Below are 17,926 nucleotides of genomic sequence, written 5' to 3'. Positions count from 1 at the left end.
ACATGAAGACACGACCCGGTGAAGGTTCAGAGACGGACCTCATCACTTCAGTCCCCAGAAACAGAATCTACGCCTCACCGTGATGATGAGATCCACACCTCCACCAGAGGAAGAGTAGAGCAGTAGGGCTGCAGCTATCCAGTGGTTTAGTAATAGAATATTCTGTTGATTATTTTAATAATCCAGTATTCTACCGACTATTCTGGTGATTAATCCAGTAATCAGATTCTCTGCTTGGCATTAGAGCATCAAAACAGGAAGTGAGCGCTGTGCAATAGAGGAATGCAGTAAAACAAGACGAAACGGTACAAATGGGACACAAAACAACAAAAAACATGACAAAATGAAACAAAGTTGACAAACAAGACACAAAACAAGACAGAAAACAACAAAAAAATGAAACAAAACGACCCAAAAGAAATACAAAATGACACAAACACAGAATGCCAAAATAAGCAAGACAAGACAGCAACAAAACAAGAAAACAAGACTAAAAGGACAAAAAATGAGACGCAAAACAACAGAAAGGAGACAAAACTGTCCCAAAAAGACCCAAAATGTCACAGAAAACAATAAGAAATGACACAAAAGGGCAAAAAAACAGGACAAAATGACACAAATGTGACACAAAACAACGAGACAAGATGACGAGAGAGACTGAGTAGAAAACCAAAGCAACTAGATGAATAAATAAATGCAGCAGAAACCGTGAACAGAGGAGCACGTTGATGGAGATCCATCCAGCATGGAGAAACATCTACAGATGATGAGCAGAGTAGAGAGGAAAAGTCTGGAAACATGGAGAGAGAAAAACATCTACAGGATGAGGAGATAAAACTGAGACAAAACAAGACACAAAATGTAAAAAATGAGACAAGACACAGAATGTAAAAAAAAGACGTGAATCGACAAAAAAAACATCATGAAACGGCCCAAATGACAAAAACGAGTCTACAAAAATGACACTAAAGAGCCAAAAACAAGACAAGGTGACAGAAGCAAGACATAAAACAACACAAATTAGACACAAAATTACAAAAATGAGACAGAATGCAGTAAAACAAGATGAAACGACACAAATAGGATGCAAAACAACAAAACACGACAAAATGACACAAAGTTGACAGACAAAACAAGACAGAAAACAACAAAAGATGACACAAAATGACCTAAAAGACACAAATAATGACACAAACAAGACTCAGAATGCCAAAAAAAACAAGACAAGACTGCCACAAAACAAGAAAAATGAGACACAAAGTGACAAAAACAAGACGCAAAACAACAGAAAGGAAACAAAACTGCCCCAAAAAGACCCAAAATGTCACAGAAAACAACAAATTCAAGACAAAAAACAACCACAAAGAGTAAAAACTGTCCCAAAGTCACATAAGACGACAAAGTTGGCAAGTAGTTGGAGATCCATTCAGCATGGTGGAACATCTGGAGAGGAAACGTGGAGATAGAAAAACATCTACAGGGTGAGGAGACTTGGAAATATGTTGGACTTGTTAGTTCCAGGTTTTCATATTTTTGTAAAATAAATAATCAAACAAATCAATTTTTTCCTTAATTAGGATTCAGATCATTTTTTCTGGGTTCCTCCTGCTTCTACAGAGGAGCAGGACCTTCATACTACAGTGAAAAATGAGCCTCCAGTGAGTTAAAATGTAAAAGGAGCAAAGAAAATCACCCAGAAACTACATGGAGCTCAGAGTTGAAGCACTGGAAGCAGCACAGCAGTTAGGACGACCAGAACCCTGAACATGTTCTGGTCAAACCAACCAACCAGACATCTCTGAAATCTGAACGTCAGCCGGTCAGTGGACGCCGCAGACTCAGCCAGAATCTACCAGGATCTGCTGTAACATCCACCCTGGTGACCACATTTAGCCCCGACCGGCTTCTAGAAGCCATGCACGTGCTTCCATCAATCAGACCTGCAGGGGAACCGGAAACCCAACAGGCCGAGGAGCTGACCGGAGGCATTGTCACCTCAGCATGAGCTCTGTGGATGTTTCTGCTGCATTTTTACTGCCTGAATTTATAGAGGTGGTCCAGACTTATCACTTTTTAATGGACTTTTTCCATCATTTCTGAGCATCAGAACTTCATCAGTCCAGCAGATAGAACCACGACATTTAGGAGGAAAAACACATCTGAGTTCTGATAAAAACTGCAACTAAAATAACTTTTAAAAAAGCTGGGAAATTACCACAAAAACAGCCAAAACTACAGTGAAAGGTTTAAATTTGCGAGGAAAAACACCCAAAATCACCACAAAAAGTACCAAAATTACCACAAAACGTGAAATTGCAACAAAAATTTAAATTCAGCACAAAAAACTTGTAAAATTACACCAAAAAGAGCCCAAATTACCCTGTAATGTTAAAATATGTCAGCAAAAACATGGAAAATCGCCACAAAAATGACCAAAACTACCACAAAACAGGTGAAATTGCAACAAAAACTCAAATTTGGCTCAAAAAAACATGCAAAACAACCCTCAAAATTACCACAAAGACACAAAATAATTCCAAAAAAAGCCAAACTACCTTGAAAGGTTCAAATATGCCAGCATAATCACCACAAAAAGGAACAAAATCACCACAAAACACGAGATTACAACAAAAAATCAAATTCAGCACAAAAAAAATCAATCAAATAGGACTAAAATTCCTTCCTGACTTCCTCAGAACATCTGGTTCTTCATCTCCAGTAACTTTATTAATGATCAGAGTTCTACCTTCATACTGAGAATATTTCCAGAGTTCCAGGTCCTTCAAGTCCATAGAGGAGAACGTCCCCTGGAGAAAGTTCTAGAGTAGACCTACCGACAACTGCAGAAAGTACAACCTTCTCCAGGAGACGTTCTCCTTTCCTGCTTCCAGTCTTTCAGTTTAGTCTCACTGAGAACATTCCAGGTCCTTGAAGTCCATAGAGGTGGGTCCAGATTTATCACTTTTTAATGGACTTTTTCATCAGAACTTCATCAGTCCAGCAGATAGAACCATGACATTTAGGAGGAACAATACATCTGAGTTCTGGGAAAAACTGCAACTAAAATAACCAAAAAAGCTGGAAAATTACCACAAAAACAGCCAAAACTACAAAAAAAAGACAAAAAAAAAACACCCCAAACAGAGTCAAAACTACACTGAAAGGTTCAAATATGCCAGGAAAGACACCAAAAATCACCACAAAACAGGTGAAATTTTGACAAAAATTTAAATTCAGCACAAAAAACTTGTGAAATTACCCCAAAAAGAGCCCAAATTAGCCAGCAAAAACGTGGGAAACCATCACAAAAACGGTCAAATTTACCACAAAAAGGACCAAAACTACCAGTTCTAACTACCAGCTTGCTAAACCGCCGTAGTTGGAGGTGTCGTCTCTGCTGCTCAGATAAATTTTGGGTTAACGGTAAATGTTTGTGCTGCCCCCATCGCAGACAGAAGATGGATTAAAGAGGCTTCAGCGCTCTATATCCTGTCGCTGGATAATTCAATATGTGCACAAGAATTCAGGACTTTCACACAAAACAACTACAAACTGTCCTTTAGTCCACATCCAGTTCAGTTCTCATGATATTTCTACAAACGTTAAAGTCAACTCATCATGTTCAGAACATTTAAAACTACTGAGCCAGACTGTTGTCAAACAGAGAAATAAGATAATAAATGTAGGGACAAGTTTAAATATGAAGCAACAGCATAACTCAGATTCACCGGATGAATTTAAACAACACATAAACCAGAAACATTCATTTTAACACACCGGTCTGGAAACTGGAGCCAAACCTTCCCTCACATCCATCCGTAAAACACTCTGACCGACAGGTTAAACCAGCTAACTACCAGCTAACTAGCTAGCCGCTAACTAGCTAACCTGGTAGCATGGTTGGTAAAACTAGTCCTGGTTAGAGACGCAGATAGTTACTGGAAGAACATCAGGAAGTCACTCTAACAGCGACTCAACTTCAAACACACCCGTCAGACGGTAACACGTCCGTCCGACGGTAACACGCCCGTCTAACGGTAACACGCCCGTCAGACGGTAACACGCCCGTCAGACGGTATCACGCCCGTCAGACGGTATCACGCCCGTCAGACGGTAACACGCCCGTCAGACGGTATCACGCCCGTCAGACGGTAACACGCCCGTCAGACGGTATCACGCCCGTCAGACGGTATCACGCCCGTCAGACGGTAACACGCCCGTCAGACGGTATCACGCCCGTCTAACGGTAACACGCCCGTCAGACGGTATCACACCCGTCAGACGGTATCACACCCGTCAGACGGTATTACGACCGTCAGACAGTAACACGCCCGTCTAACGGTAACACGCCCGTCAGACGGTATCACGCCCGTCAGACGGTATCACGCCCGTCAGACGGTATCACGCCCGTCAGACCGTAACACGCCCGTCAGACCGTAACACACCTGTCTGTGTTACCTGCCTCAGACTACATCAGAACTCGTCCTGTTTTACGTGTTTCTATTCAGATGTGGGTCTGAGCTCCGATAAGTTCGTCTCATCGATGGAAGCCTCTTTCTGTTATTCAGGTTCCAGGAGGCAGAAATAAAAACAGGTCACGGTTCTTCAGTTACACAAACTCTTCTCTGGAACACAATCAGTGTGGGAAATCAGCCGGGCTCAAAGGCAGCGCTCCATCAGGACCATAGTTTGGGAGGAAACGCATTCAGAACGTTAGAATAATGGAAGAAATACCACATGTTAGAGCCACGCTAACATCCCGCTACATGCACACGTTACTAAATCTGTCCAGAGTTTTACACGACAAAGATGAGTTTAACAAGAGAGAAAAACATCTGATTCATCTGTTAAACCCTTTAAGATGTTAACAGCAATCTGAAGAATTTAATGTAGTTTAACCTGATTTAAAACTAAATTCAACTAAATGAAAATGCTTTGACAACTTTCTCCGGCTTGGAATGAAAACTTCAATAAACTCAGACATTTAAGTATTCATTTTTATTTGACCTTTATTTAACGATTGTGTCTTTAGGCTGAATAAAAAAAGACATTTAATAGCGATAAAGAAAATCTAGTTGATGCAACTAAATATTTAAAATATTTGTCAATGTAAAAGCTTCAGAATTATGATAATTAAGCAAAACATTTTAAAATCATTTCAAAAACTAGATGGAAGAGCTGAATTTTTATGAGCAATCGCTTTATAAACTTGCGTTTTTGCTGCCATACAATAAATCAACGGTAATTAAAACACATTTCAGGGTAAAGATTAGTTCCTCCAACTAAATCTAGTTAGTTCAATGAAATTAATTTCAGTAGAAGTTGTTTAAACTAAAGAAAATCATTCAAACTGTTAATAGTTAACAGAGGCTCTAAATCCGGTCCTCAAAGTGTAAAAATTCCAGAGAAGACATTAACTGCAGATTGTAAATTAGTAAAACTATAAATTTGAAATCATTTCTAGACCATGACAAGTTATTTTGATCATAAAGTAAAATACTAGATTGTTCATTGTTTTTTTGTCTCATTCTTGTAATATTTTGTCTGTTTTTGTTGGTTTTTTTTGTCTTTTTTTGTCTGACTTTTGCCGTTTCTCATTTTTTGTCGTTTTGTTTCTCACTTTTGATGTTTTATGTCTTGCTTTTGTCATTTATCCATTTTTTTGTCGTTTTGTAACTTTTTTGTCCAATGTTTTTTGTTTGTGTCATTTGTCCCATTTTTTGTCACTTTGTGTCTCGTTTTTGTCATATTTTGTCTTGTTTTTGTTGTTTTTTGTCGGACTTTTGTTTTGTGTTTCCTTTTTGTCTTGTGTTTCTTGTCTTATTTTTTTCATTTTGTGTTTTGCTTTATTTGTCGTTTTGTGTATTGTTTTTGCCGTTTTGTTGTTTTTGTATAACTTGCATTTGTCTCATTTGTCCCTTTTCTATGTAATTTATTGTCTTTTTTGTTTTGTTTCATGTTGTTTTTCTCATTTTTTGTCATTTTGTTTCGTGCTTTTGTAATATTTTGTCTTGTTTCTGTTTTTTGTGTTTTTTCTCTGACTTGTCATTTTGTGTCATATTTTTGTCGTTTTATGTCGTTTTTGTTGTTTGTCCATTTTTTTGTGGCTTTAGTAACTTTGTCTAATTTTTTTGTTTCTTTTTGTTTTGTTTCGTGACATTTGTCTAACTTTTTGTCATTTTGTGTCTCATTTTTGTAATACTTTCTTGTTTTTTTGTCTTGTTTGTCTGTAATCCTCCGGTAAGTCCTCTCTGGTTCAGCTCCAGATGACTAAATGTTGTGTTTCTTTGTCGACACTCTGATCTGTAGGTTTTAATGTGGAATTGATAAACTTGAATTTATTTTTCTGCAAAAATTTCAGGATGTTCATGATGTTCTGTAAAAAGATAATTCCTGAAAGGTGAACATTTTTGCACTAAAACAAAGGAACCACTAGGAGTTATTTATGGTTATTGTGATGTGGTTTTACTGGAGATCAGACTGAACTGAATGTAGAACTAACTTGGACTAGAATGAGTTGAATGTAGAACTAACCTGGACTAGAATGAGTTGAATGTAGAACTAACTTGGACTAGAACGAGTTGAATGTAGAACTATCCTGGACTAGAATGAGTTGAATGTAGAACTAACCTGGACTAGAATGAGTTGAATGTAGAACTAACTTGGACTAGAATGAGTTGAATGTAGAACTATCCTGGACTAGAATGAGTTGAATGTAGAACTATCCTGGACTAGAATGAGTTGAATGTAGAACTATCCTGGACTAGAATGAGTTGAATGTAGAACTATCCTGGACTAGAATGAGTTGAATGTAGAAATGTCCTGGACTAGAATGAGTTGAATGTAGAAATATCCTGGACTAGAATGAGTTGAATGTAGAACTAACCTGGACTAGAATGAGTTGAATGTAGAACTAACTTGGACTAGAATGAGTTGAATGTAGAACTATCCTGGACTAGAATCAGTTGAATGTAGAACTAACCTGGACTAGAATGAGTTGAATGTAGAACTATCCTGGACTAGAATGAGTTGAATGTAGAACTAACTTGGACTAGAATGAGTTGAATGTAGAACTAACTTGGACTAGAATGAGTTGAATGTAGAACTAACCTGGACTAGAATGAGTTGAATGTAGAACTAACCTGGACTAGAATGAGTTGAATGTAGAACTAACCTGGACTAGAATGAGTTGAATGTAGAACTATCCTGGACTAGAATGAGTTGAATGTAGAACTATCCTGGACTAGAATGAGTTGAATGTAGAACTAACCTGGACTAGAATGAGTTGAATGTAGAACTATCCTGGACTAGAATGAGTTGAATGTAGAACTAACCTGGACTAGAATGAGTTGAATGTAGAACTAACCTGGACTAGAATGAGTTGAATGTAGAACTAACCTGGACTAGAATGAGTTGAATGTAGAACTAACCTGGACTAGAATGAGTTGAATGTAGAACTATCCTGGACTAGAATGAGTTGAATGTAGAACTATCCTGGACTAGAATGAGTTGAATGTAGAACTATCCTGGACTAGAATGAGTTGAATGTAGAACTATCCTGGACTAGAATGAGTTGAATGTAGAACTATCCTGGACTAGAATGAGTTGAATGTAGAACTATCCTGGACTAGAATGAGTTGAATGTAGAAATGTCCTGGACTAGAATGAGTTGAATGTAGAAATATCCTGGACTAGAATGAGTTGAATGTAGAACTAACCTGGACTAGAATGAGTTGAATGTAGAACTAACTTGGACTAGAATGAGTTGAATGTAGAACTATCCTGGACTAGAATCAGTTGAATGTAGAACTAACCTGGACTAGAATGAGTTGAATGTAGAACTATCCTGGACTAGAATGAGTTGAATGTAGAACTAACTTGGACTAGAATGAGTTGAATGTAGAACTAACTTGGACTAGAATGAGTTGAATGTAGAACTAACCTGGACTAGAATGAGTTGAATGTAGAACTAACCTGGACTAGAATGAGTTGAATGTAGAACTAACCTGGACTAGAATGAGTTGAATGTAGAACTATCCTGGACTAGAATGAGTTGAATGTAGAACTATCCTGGACTAGAATGAGTTGAATGTAGAACTAACCTGGACTAGAATGAGTTGAATGTAGAACTATCCTGGACTAGAATGAGTTGAATGTAGAACTAACCTGGACTAGAATGAGTTGAATGTAGAACTAACCTGGACTAGAATGAGTTGAATGTAGAACTAACCTGGACTAGAATGAGTTGAATGTAGAACTAACCTGGACTAGAATGAGTTGAATGTAGAACTATCCTGGACTAGAATGAGTTGAATGTAGAACTATCCTGGACTAGAATGAGTTGAATGTAGAACTATCCTGGACTAGAATGAGTTGAATGTAGAACTATCCTGGACTAGAATGAGTTGAATGTAGAACTATCCTGGACTAGAATGAGTTGAATGTAGAACTATCCTGGACTAGAATGAGTTGAATGTAGAACTAACCTGGACTAGAATGAGTTTACCTCTGATCTGCAGCGTCCACCGTGGATCCTGACCGCATCTCTTCAGGACTTTAATGGGAGGAGAAAGAAGTAAAAACCACAGATGTCTGTGTGTGAAACTCACCAAATGAGAGTTCTCTTTTGCCTCTTGAACTTGCTGCACCTGTGGTTCAGCTACAACTTTCGTGTCCTGGTCAGAAGTCATGAGCCGTCTGCTTCTTGGCTCCTCAGGGAGAAGTCGCTGTGTCACCAAGGAAGCTACAGGGGGCCGGAAGGGACAAACAAGTCAGCTTCAAGAACACGCCACCGTCAAACAACATCAGCTGTGACACGAGTGGGACGGAGGCCAGCGTCCGATGGTTACCTTCAGAACAGAGTCTGAGCGTCGCCGCAGGAACTTCACTAGATCCAGATCTCACACTGGTTTGTAAAGCCTGAATGGTGCACGAGTAGAAACAGGTACTTAGTCAAAACCTGCTGTTTATCATCAGATCATTTAACAGATCCCTGCTGTTTATCATCAGATCATTTAAGACAGATCCCTGCTGTTTATCATCAGATCATTTAAGACAGATCCCTGCTGTTTATCATCAGATCATTTAACAGATCTCTGCTGTTTATCATCAGATCATTTAACAGATCCCTGCTGTTTATCATCAGATCATTTAAGACAGATCCCTGCTGTTTATCATCAGATCATTTAACAGATCTCTGCTGTTTATCATCAGATCATTTAACAGATCCCTGCTGTTTATCATCAGATCATTTAACAGATCTCTGCTGTTTATCATCAGATCATTTAACAGATCTCTGCTGTTTATCATCAGATCATTTAACAGATCCCTGCTGTTTATCATCAGATCATTTAACAGATCTCTGCTGTTTATCATCAGATCATTTAACAGATCTCTGCTGTTTATCATCAGATCATTTAACAGATCCCTGCTGTTTATCATCAGATCATTTAACAGATCTCTGCTGTTTATCATCAGATCATTTAACGGACAGATCTCTGCTGTTTATCATCAGATCATTTAAGACAGATCTCTGCTGTTTATCATCAGATCATTTAACAGATCTCTGCTGTTTATCATAAGATCATTTAACAGATCCCTGCTGTTTATCGTCAGATCATTTAACAGATCTCTGCTGTTTATCATCAGATCATTTAACGGACAGATCTCTGCTGTTTATCATCAGATCATTTAACGGACAGATCTCTGCTGTTTATCATCAGATCATTTAACGGACAGATCTCTGCTGTTTATCATCAGATCATTTAACGGACAGATCTGTGCTGTTTATCATCAGATCATTTAACAGATCTCTGCTGTTTATCATCAGATCATTTAACAGACAGATCTGTGCTGTTTATCATCAGATCATTTAACGGACAGATCTCTGCTGTTTATCATCAGATCATTTAACGGACAGATCTCTGCTGTTTATCATCAGATCATTTAACAGATCCCTGCTGTTTATTATCAGATCATTTAACAGATCTCTGCTGTTTATCATCAGATCATTTAACAGATCTCTGCTGTTTATCATCAGATCATTTAACAGATCCCTGCTGTTTATCATCAGATCATTTAACAGATCTCTGCTGTTTATCATCAGATCATTTAACAGATCTCTGCTGTTTATCATCAGATCATTTAACAGATCCCTGCTGTTTATCATCAGATCATTTAACAGATCTCTGCTGTTTATCATCAGATCATTTAACGGACAGATCTCTGCTGTTTATCATCAGATCATTTAACGGACAGATCTCTGCTGTTTATCATCAGATCATTTAACGGACAGATCTCTGCTGTTTATCATCAGATCATTTAACGGACAGATCTGTGCTGTTTATCATCAGATCATTTAACAGATCTCTGCTGTTTATCATCAGATCATTTAACAGACAGATCGCTGCTGTTTATCATCAGATCATTTAACGGACAGATCTCTGCTGTTTATCATCAGATCATTTAACGGACAGATCTCTGCTGTTTATCATCAGATCATTTAACAGATCCCTGCTGTTTATTATCAGATCATTTAACAGATCTCTGCTGTTTATCATCAGATCATTTAACAGATCTCTGCTGTTTATCATCAGATCATTTAACAGATCCCTGCTGTTTATCATCAGATCATTTAACAGATCTCTGCTGTTTATCATCAGATCATTTAACGGACAGATCTCTGCTGTTTATCATCAGATCATTTAACAGACAAATCGCTGCTGTTTATCATCAGATCATTAACAGATCGCTGCTGTTTATCATCAGATCATTAACAGATCTCTGCTGTTTATCATCAGATCATTTAACAGATCGCTGCTGTTTATCATCAGATCATTTAACAGATCGCTGCTGTTTATCATCAGATCATTAACAGATCTCTGCTGTTTATCATCAGATCATTTAACAGATCTCTGCTGTTTATCATCAGATCATTTAACAGATCTCTGCTGTTTATCATCAGATCATTAACAGATCGCTGCTGTTTATCATCAGATCATCTCTTAAAGCTAACTCCCACGCTGACCTCCAGCCTGAGGACTGAGTTAAATACCACCAGGTAAAAGTGAGAAATGTTTTTTAAAAGCCACAAACAGCTGCAGTGTTCCTGCTTCAACACTTCTAAAATAAGAAAGTGAAAAATCAGCTGAGAACCTGGGTTTGGTTGGACCAGCCAGCTACGGCAACAGCAGAGGGACAGATTTAAACAGGTTCAATAACAGGAACAACCGACCCTTCTGCTTTTATTATTGGAGATAAATATTAATTATTCCTTTATTTAGTTGTTCATCTTTCAGCAAAAAAGAAAAAAGTACAAATTTAGGTGCAACGATGACGAAGGTTTTAAATTCTAAATAGATCAGATTGTTTTTCATTGAATTTCTTTGAAAAACAAACTTAAAAAACTGAAATTTAAAATCCCATTTTAGATCCCTCTGAGTCAGAAATCTGTTTTATTTCCTGCTTTCCTGAGAGTTTGACCATAAACAGAGCTCTGCTAACGGTGACTTTAAAGGAAACCCACATTCATAGAAAGTGAGATTACAAGTCGACTGCAGTAATTGTGAAGAATATTCAATTATTTTTTTTTACTGTTTCATCATCAACACAAACACTGACAAATAGGTAAGAACAGGATTTTCTGTTTCAGGCTGCTGAGCTTCTGTTCAACCGATCAATAAATCAATAACTCCATGGAATGCTAAATGTTGATCAGACATGTCCCAGCAGAGTTTAAATGATTTAATGAGTCACGTCTGATACTAAATCCTTCATTTAAAAGCATTTCTAAGAAAATAAACACCATAAACTAACTGTTCAGTTGACTCTGGAGGCTTCAGGACCAGCAGTCCATCACCACTTCTGTCATTCTGTGTCCCTTTTCTAATATTTTCTCATGTTTTTGCCATTTGTCCATTTTTTGGCGCTTTCTAACTTTTTTGGTCTCATTTTTTGTAATTTTGTTTCTTGTTTCTGTAATATTTCGTCTCATTTTTGTTGTTTTTTGTCTTTTTTGTCTGACGTTTGTCGTTTTGTAACTTTTGTCTAATATTTTGTCCCTTTTCTTTTGTGTCGTTTGTCTCATTTTCCGTCATTTTTGCAATATTTTGTCTTGTTTTTTTGTCTGTTTTTTTGTTTGTCTCATGTTTTTGTCATTTTGTTTCTCGCTTTTGTCGTTTTGTAACTTAGTTGTCTAATTTTTTGTCTTTTCTTTTGTCTTTTTTTTATTTTGTATATTGCACTGTATGGTCTGCACCTTACCTTTCGTTGCACTTGTTGCAATGACAATAAAGTGAATCTGAATCTGTTTTGTTTTGTGTCATTTTTGTAATATTTTTTCTTGATTATTTCTATTTTGTTCAGAAGGGAGGATAAAATAAACGGGGAGTTTTGGAAACTTGTGGATGAAACTTTTCACCTTTTCTGACAGTTTATTCACTAAACGAGGAGCCGAGAAAACAACACGAGGTCCTAGGAAGAAGCAACAAGTGTCTCTGCAGAGAAACAGTTTAGCTGGAAAACTAAACGTTCAACCAGCTGAACGCCTTCATTAACTCTGTCTGCAGGTGATAAACGTGCTTCCAGGTTTCAGCATCGTTCTGCAGCTTCAGGACCAGCAGTTTAAACCCCAACCAGCCGATAATCCGGCCAACAATCGGCGCCTGTCTCTGTGTTTGCATACAAAGCAGAAAAAAGAAAGGCTCGGCTGTAGAGCTGCGACCTCTGATCCACATTCTGACACTCGGCCATGAATGGAGCTAAACACGAATCTCTGCCCGTTCTGGTCCAACAGCTGCCATGTTCAACATCCACGACAAACCCACCAGTAAAACCCCTGGAGCTCTGGGAATTCCTGAGAGATTCATGTTTCTGATCGTTCCACAGCAGAGAGGTCAGCAGGATGCTACTTTATGAGTTTCCACGGAATAATTCTGCTCCGTAATCCTAATCTGATGGTTTACGAGGGCAACAGTCAAAGACAGAAGGTCAGAATTTAGCTAGAATTAAGATTTCTGCACCCAAACACTGTTCCTGCACTCATCTGAGGAGTGTTAAATTAATTAAAACAAGCAAGATAATAACCTGAGGGGTGTTAAATACGGCGATTATCTCATCATTTCATAGATTTACACTGACAGATTGATCCCATTGTAGAAACTCAAGGCATCTAGTAGCTCCCATATGCTGCTTCTGAGAAAAATTAGGAAACTGATGTGTAAAATAACATGCAAATTCACTGTTTTGTTTTTAATGTTAAAGTCTAAATCTGGACAGCAACTCGTAGTTAAAAATGTCAAATCTACCAAGAAAGTCCAGCTCATGATGAGGCCGAATACAGTAATAAGCACCTAAGTTCAGAATTCACACATTTATTCACTAAGATATCTTTAAACCTGTGAACCAGCTTCAACATTTGACTACTGGCGTGAAAACAGAATAAAACGCATGAATTCAGGCTGCGGTGATTTATTTCTGTGGTGGAATCTTTAATTAAAACACTGGAGCAAAGACTCGTATAAAGTTGGAGTTCACTGCAAACTTTAACCTAAAACAAGCCGAACCTCCGCTTTAACCTCAGATCAATGACTTTAACTGGACAGCAGGACCATCTGACGTTAACGCTGCACAATACTGGACATAACCAAACACTGGGATGTTTTATTTCACCAATATAGTTATTTACATGTAATAAAATACTGGGATTTTCTCTGTATATCTTCAATAACTCACAATCTGCAGGGAAAATGGAAAATATTTTTTGAAACAAGCTGCAAAACGTGTTGAGATAATTTGTCTGATTTTACGCCAGTGTTGTGCTGCAGCAGATCTGTATTAAAGCTCACAGGATTTTAGACTGAGTCTACACCTTCCACAAACACTCAATCTGCCTCATATATGATGTAAATATGGAGGATATAACTGTAGGAAGAGACCAGGTCCTGGTCCACACTCCTGACCTGAAACATCCCATAAAAACACTGAACATAGTGAGTCAACAGCAGGTCTGGAGGAGGCCTGAACCCAAACACAGCAGCTGATTTACGGTCCGGTTCTATAGTCTCCAGGCCTCCAGCAGGTCCCTGTAGGAGGACCGACCCGCTGGTTACCGCCATCCCACCCCTGGACCAACTTCTCCGGTCTGTTCCGCTCCAGACGCAGTGCAGGAGCTCTGGAGCTCTTACAGCCGGCAGCACCGCACCGAGGGCCGGACTCACACGGAGCCTCGGCGGGCTGACAGCGGTCAGTCAGCGGACAGACAGCGGCCGAACAGCCGCAGTCATCGTCCGGTAGTCTGAAAGTTGAGCCCCACAGCAGCAACCATGTCCGGCTAGCTGCTGGCAGCATCCAATGAAAGATGGCGACCTCCGGCGTGATTTCGCGGATTCCCCAACCCCCAACGGCCGCTAATGTGGAGCTAGCACTGAGCTAGCTGCACCTGAGCGACACGGCAGCGCAGTGACAACACCTGGCGGCTGCTTCCAGGTAACCTGGGACCGGCCGGTAAACAGCAGGGACTCACCTGTCAGCTCTCACTGCACGGCGAAGCCAACACTGAGGGGGAAGAGGCGGCTGGAGGTGTCGGCTGGAGGCTGAGGCCTTCCGTTGGCTTCCAGGCTAAATGCGCAGGGTGTTAGCTGGTTAGCTCACAGGCTGTGACGAGCTACGGACGAGCAGCTCCCGCTTCAAACTTCACCGTGAATCAGATTAGAAGGAAACAGCCGCAGAGACAGAAAACGCCCCAACGTGTCTCCAAAATAAAACCAACGTCTCCCGACCAGCACCGCAAGCTAGTTAGCATGGAGCTAGCTAGGAGGTAGCTAGGGGGCTAACTAGCTAGCTTGCTATCAGTCGGGTTCGATAAATCTGGCGCCTGAATTCACACGAAGCAGATTCCTCCCGGTGAGCGGCGGGCTGTGCGGCGGGGAGCCAGAGACCGACCGAGAAACCCTGGAACCGTGCAGTGGACGCCTCGAAGCTTCCGATCGATGGGACGGTGCTGCTAGAGACGGGATGAGGGCTTCGGAATGGAGAAGTCGGTCGGCTTCCTTTCCCTTTCGAGTGCAGCTCAAAGATCGTCTCCAGTCAGAGATGAATCACTACAGAGAGGACCCATAGCCTCACCGATGCTCCTGTAGGACTACAAACCTCCAGCCGAAGGGTTTCCAACAGAGAAATAAAACTGGTTTTATGAGTTTAACTGACAGCTTAAAACCTTCCAAATTTAAATATCAAATATTGAGGTTAGGACCCACAATACCACATACAGACTGGTTTGACTATTATGGTGCATTTATGTGAATAATTTAAATATTAGCCTTTAAAAAAGATAAAACACTCATTTACCTGACTAATTTAAGATATTAACATTAGGATCCTACAATATTATATAATATTCAACTGTAACTTACTAATCTAAATATAAAGCATTTATTATCATGTACATTCAATTAAATTGCACAAATAAAACACTTTTTTTAACAACACTGAATAAACTTCTAATTTATTTGGTGCAGATTGGTGACTTCTGACGGTTAATAAAACAGTTTTTCCTGACTCTACAGGAAAAGTACGGTATGTGTAATCAGTGGAACCACCTGAGATGAGAATCACCATAAATTAAATTCAAAAAACAGCTTTAACTTTAGAGTAAAACAATCATGAAGAGCAGGGCAGCAGAAAGTTTAGTAGTTTAGCATACATGCTAAACTACTAAACTCTAAAAGACAACAATGAACCAGTTTTAAAGTTATTCAGGATCCACCATCTACAACTACGTTTATCCTCTAATACTACATTTACCCACATATCTGCAAATATAATAATATTTTTACCTGGTTTTAATACAGTAACTTGTAATTTTTCTGTAAATCCTTGTTAAAGCAGGAAGAACTGTTGGTAAAAACAAACAAAATACAAATTTTTAATGTGGACCTTATTTATGATTTTGCCCAGTTAATGATTGGACTTATTTAATTAATTTATTTTTTCATCCAAAAATATCAAAAATCTGTTTAAAGATAGACTTTCACTGATTTAAAACAAACCGTGAACAAACTCTGTCCTGTAAATACAGTTCTTCATAAACTCTGTTGGAGTTAATTTCTTCAGACGTCAACATGGAAAAAACGTTCTCTGTAGAACATTTTCCTCACAGGTTAAAGAAACACAAAATTCTTCACTGACGACTGGAGCTGAAAGTCAGAAAATGAAGCAGTTTAATGGAATTAATGTCAAGGAAACATCAGTGTTTAGAACAAATGTTCCACCAAATAAAATCATGAAACCGTTACTCAGAACGTTCACACAGCGTTGGAGAACTTCACCTGCAAGTTCTAATAATGTTTGAAAAAAAAAAAAAATTCTGCGTCTTAAGTTCAAAGAAAGTTTAAGGAAATGTTTCTTTAAGTAACGTTCCTTTAAAGTTCTTACAACATTCAGAGAACGTTGTCGGTACACAGATGATGTTCTGTGACAACAAAGGAGGAACGTTCTCAAAGCAACATTCAGAAAATGTTTTCCAGATGTTCCAGATGTTCTCTGTGCCTCAGAGGATTTCTAATAAAAAGTTCCTGTCATGGTTTATAATAGCAGGTGAAACGTTCTTTCCGCAATCTTCTGAGGATGTTTTAGGGATGTTGTTGACAGAGCCCATCACAGAACGTTCTCTACTAAATGTTCTTACAACGTTACATGATAGTGAAGGAAGAATGTTCTCAAACCAATATTAAAATGTTTTCCAGATGTTCTCCAGGCCTCAGATGACAGAACGTTTTATAACGTTCCTGAAATTTTATATATTAAAGGTGGAACATTTTGACTGGTTGTTGAGGGAACACATTCTGGAATGTTCTACCAGAGCAAGAATGTTCTCAGTGGAACGTTCAGAAAACGTTTTAAAGATGCTGTCAGACAATATTTAACTTTCATTCAGAATGTCGATGGTAACAATAATAATAATAATAATAATAATAATAACAATAATAATAATAATGCTATAATAATAATAATTTCCTTGTCTGATCTGAACCAGTTGTTGGATAAATCAGCCCTTGGTGCGGGTTTATTTTCCAGGCGGAGTGAGACCTCGTCGTGTTTCTGCCCTCTGTGGTGCAGCAGTGAACCGCAGCTGTCACGCTCAGCTCCAGGCCCCGCCCCTCCCCCCTCGCTCTCTGCTGATTGGTCCGCACGGCCAGTGGGCGCACGCGGACCCACTCGTGATCAGAGGGAGTGGGCGGGGTCTGGGGGACACTGGCGCCCTCTGATTGGCTGCTTCTTCATCATAACAAATATGATTTTTTTTAGCTCCAACAGTCAAAATATCAGCAAATATTCAGAAAACACTAAAAGTAATAAAACAAGGAGAAATTATAAAGTGTTAAAAAACTAAAAATATAAAACTACAACTAAATATAATAAAATATTAAAAATATAAAACTACAACTAAATATTATAAAATGAGAAAACACTAAAAATACAAAACTACAACTAAATATCATAAAATGCTAAAAAGAAAAAAAAACTAACAATATAAAACTACAACTAAATATTTTAAAATGATAAAACACTAAAAATACAACTCAAATTAAAAGTACAGCAAAGATACATTATCAAATGATAAAACACCAAAAATATAACTGAGATTCTTACAAGTTAGAAAAATTATCAGCTTTTAAAGTAAAAAAAAACAACAAAAACATTATGCAAATACATCAAGCTTCAGTCAAAGTGAATCCTGAATTATTATTACTATTAATTTCTTAACGAGCTTTTCTTTTTTTATTAACCAAATCAGACTAATATTAATGTTAGAACCAAATAATATGTGTGTGTGTATGTCCGTGTTCATATATATATATATGTGTGTGTGTGTGTGTGTGTGTGTGTGTGTGTGTGTGTGTGTGTGTGTGTGTGTGTGTGTGTGTGT

General features: G+C 38.5%; 1 protein-coding gene across 3 annotated transcripts in view; it reads right to left on the bottom strand.

Annotated features, from left to right (window-relative positions):
* Nucleotides 1-15,065, bottom strand: part of LOC111567786 (La ribonucleoprotein 4B) — a 48,641-nt gene extending 33,576 nt beyond the window's left edge. For 2 of the 3 annotated variants that reach the window (XM_035947613.2, XM_023269089.3), the window contains exons 1-3: nucleotides 14,522-15,065; nucleotides 8,850-8,919; nucleotides 8,610-8,743 (exon numbers count right to left, since the gene is read on the bottom strand). In XM_035947613.2, coding sequence (XP_035803506.2) covers nucleotides 8,610-8,690 — 81 coding nt within the window. In that variant the 5' untranslated portion in view covers nucleotides 8,691-8,743; nucleotides 8,850-8,919; nucleotides 14,522-15,065. The remainder of the gene's footprint in view (nucleotides 1-8,609; nucleotides 8,744-8,849; nucleotides 8,920-14,521) is intronic. The other variant, XM_035947614.2, reaches the window with a different exon arrangement.
* Nucleotides 15,066-17,926: the final 2,861 nt, after the last annotated feature.

This window comes from Amphiprion ocellaris, chromosome 10 (genome assembly GCF_022539595.1).
Source record: "Amphiprion ocellaris isolate individual 3 ecotype Okinawa chromosome 10, ASM2253959v1, whole genome shotgun sequence".
NCBI classification, from domain to species: Eukaryota; Metazoa; Chordata; class Actinopteri; family Pomacentridae; genus Amphiprion; species Amphiprion ocellaris.
This window is presented reverse-complemented; position numbering and strand designations above follow the sequence as displayed.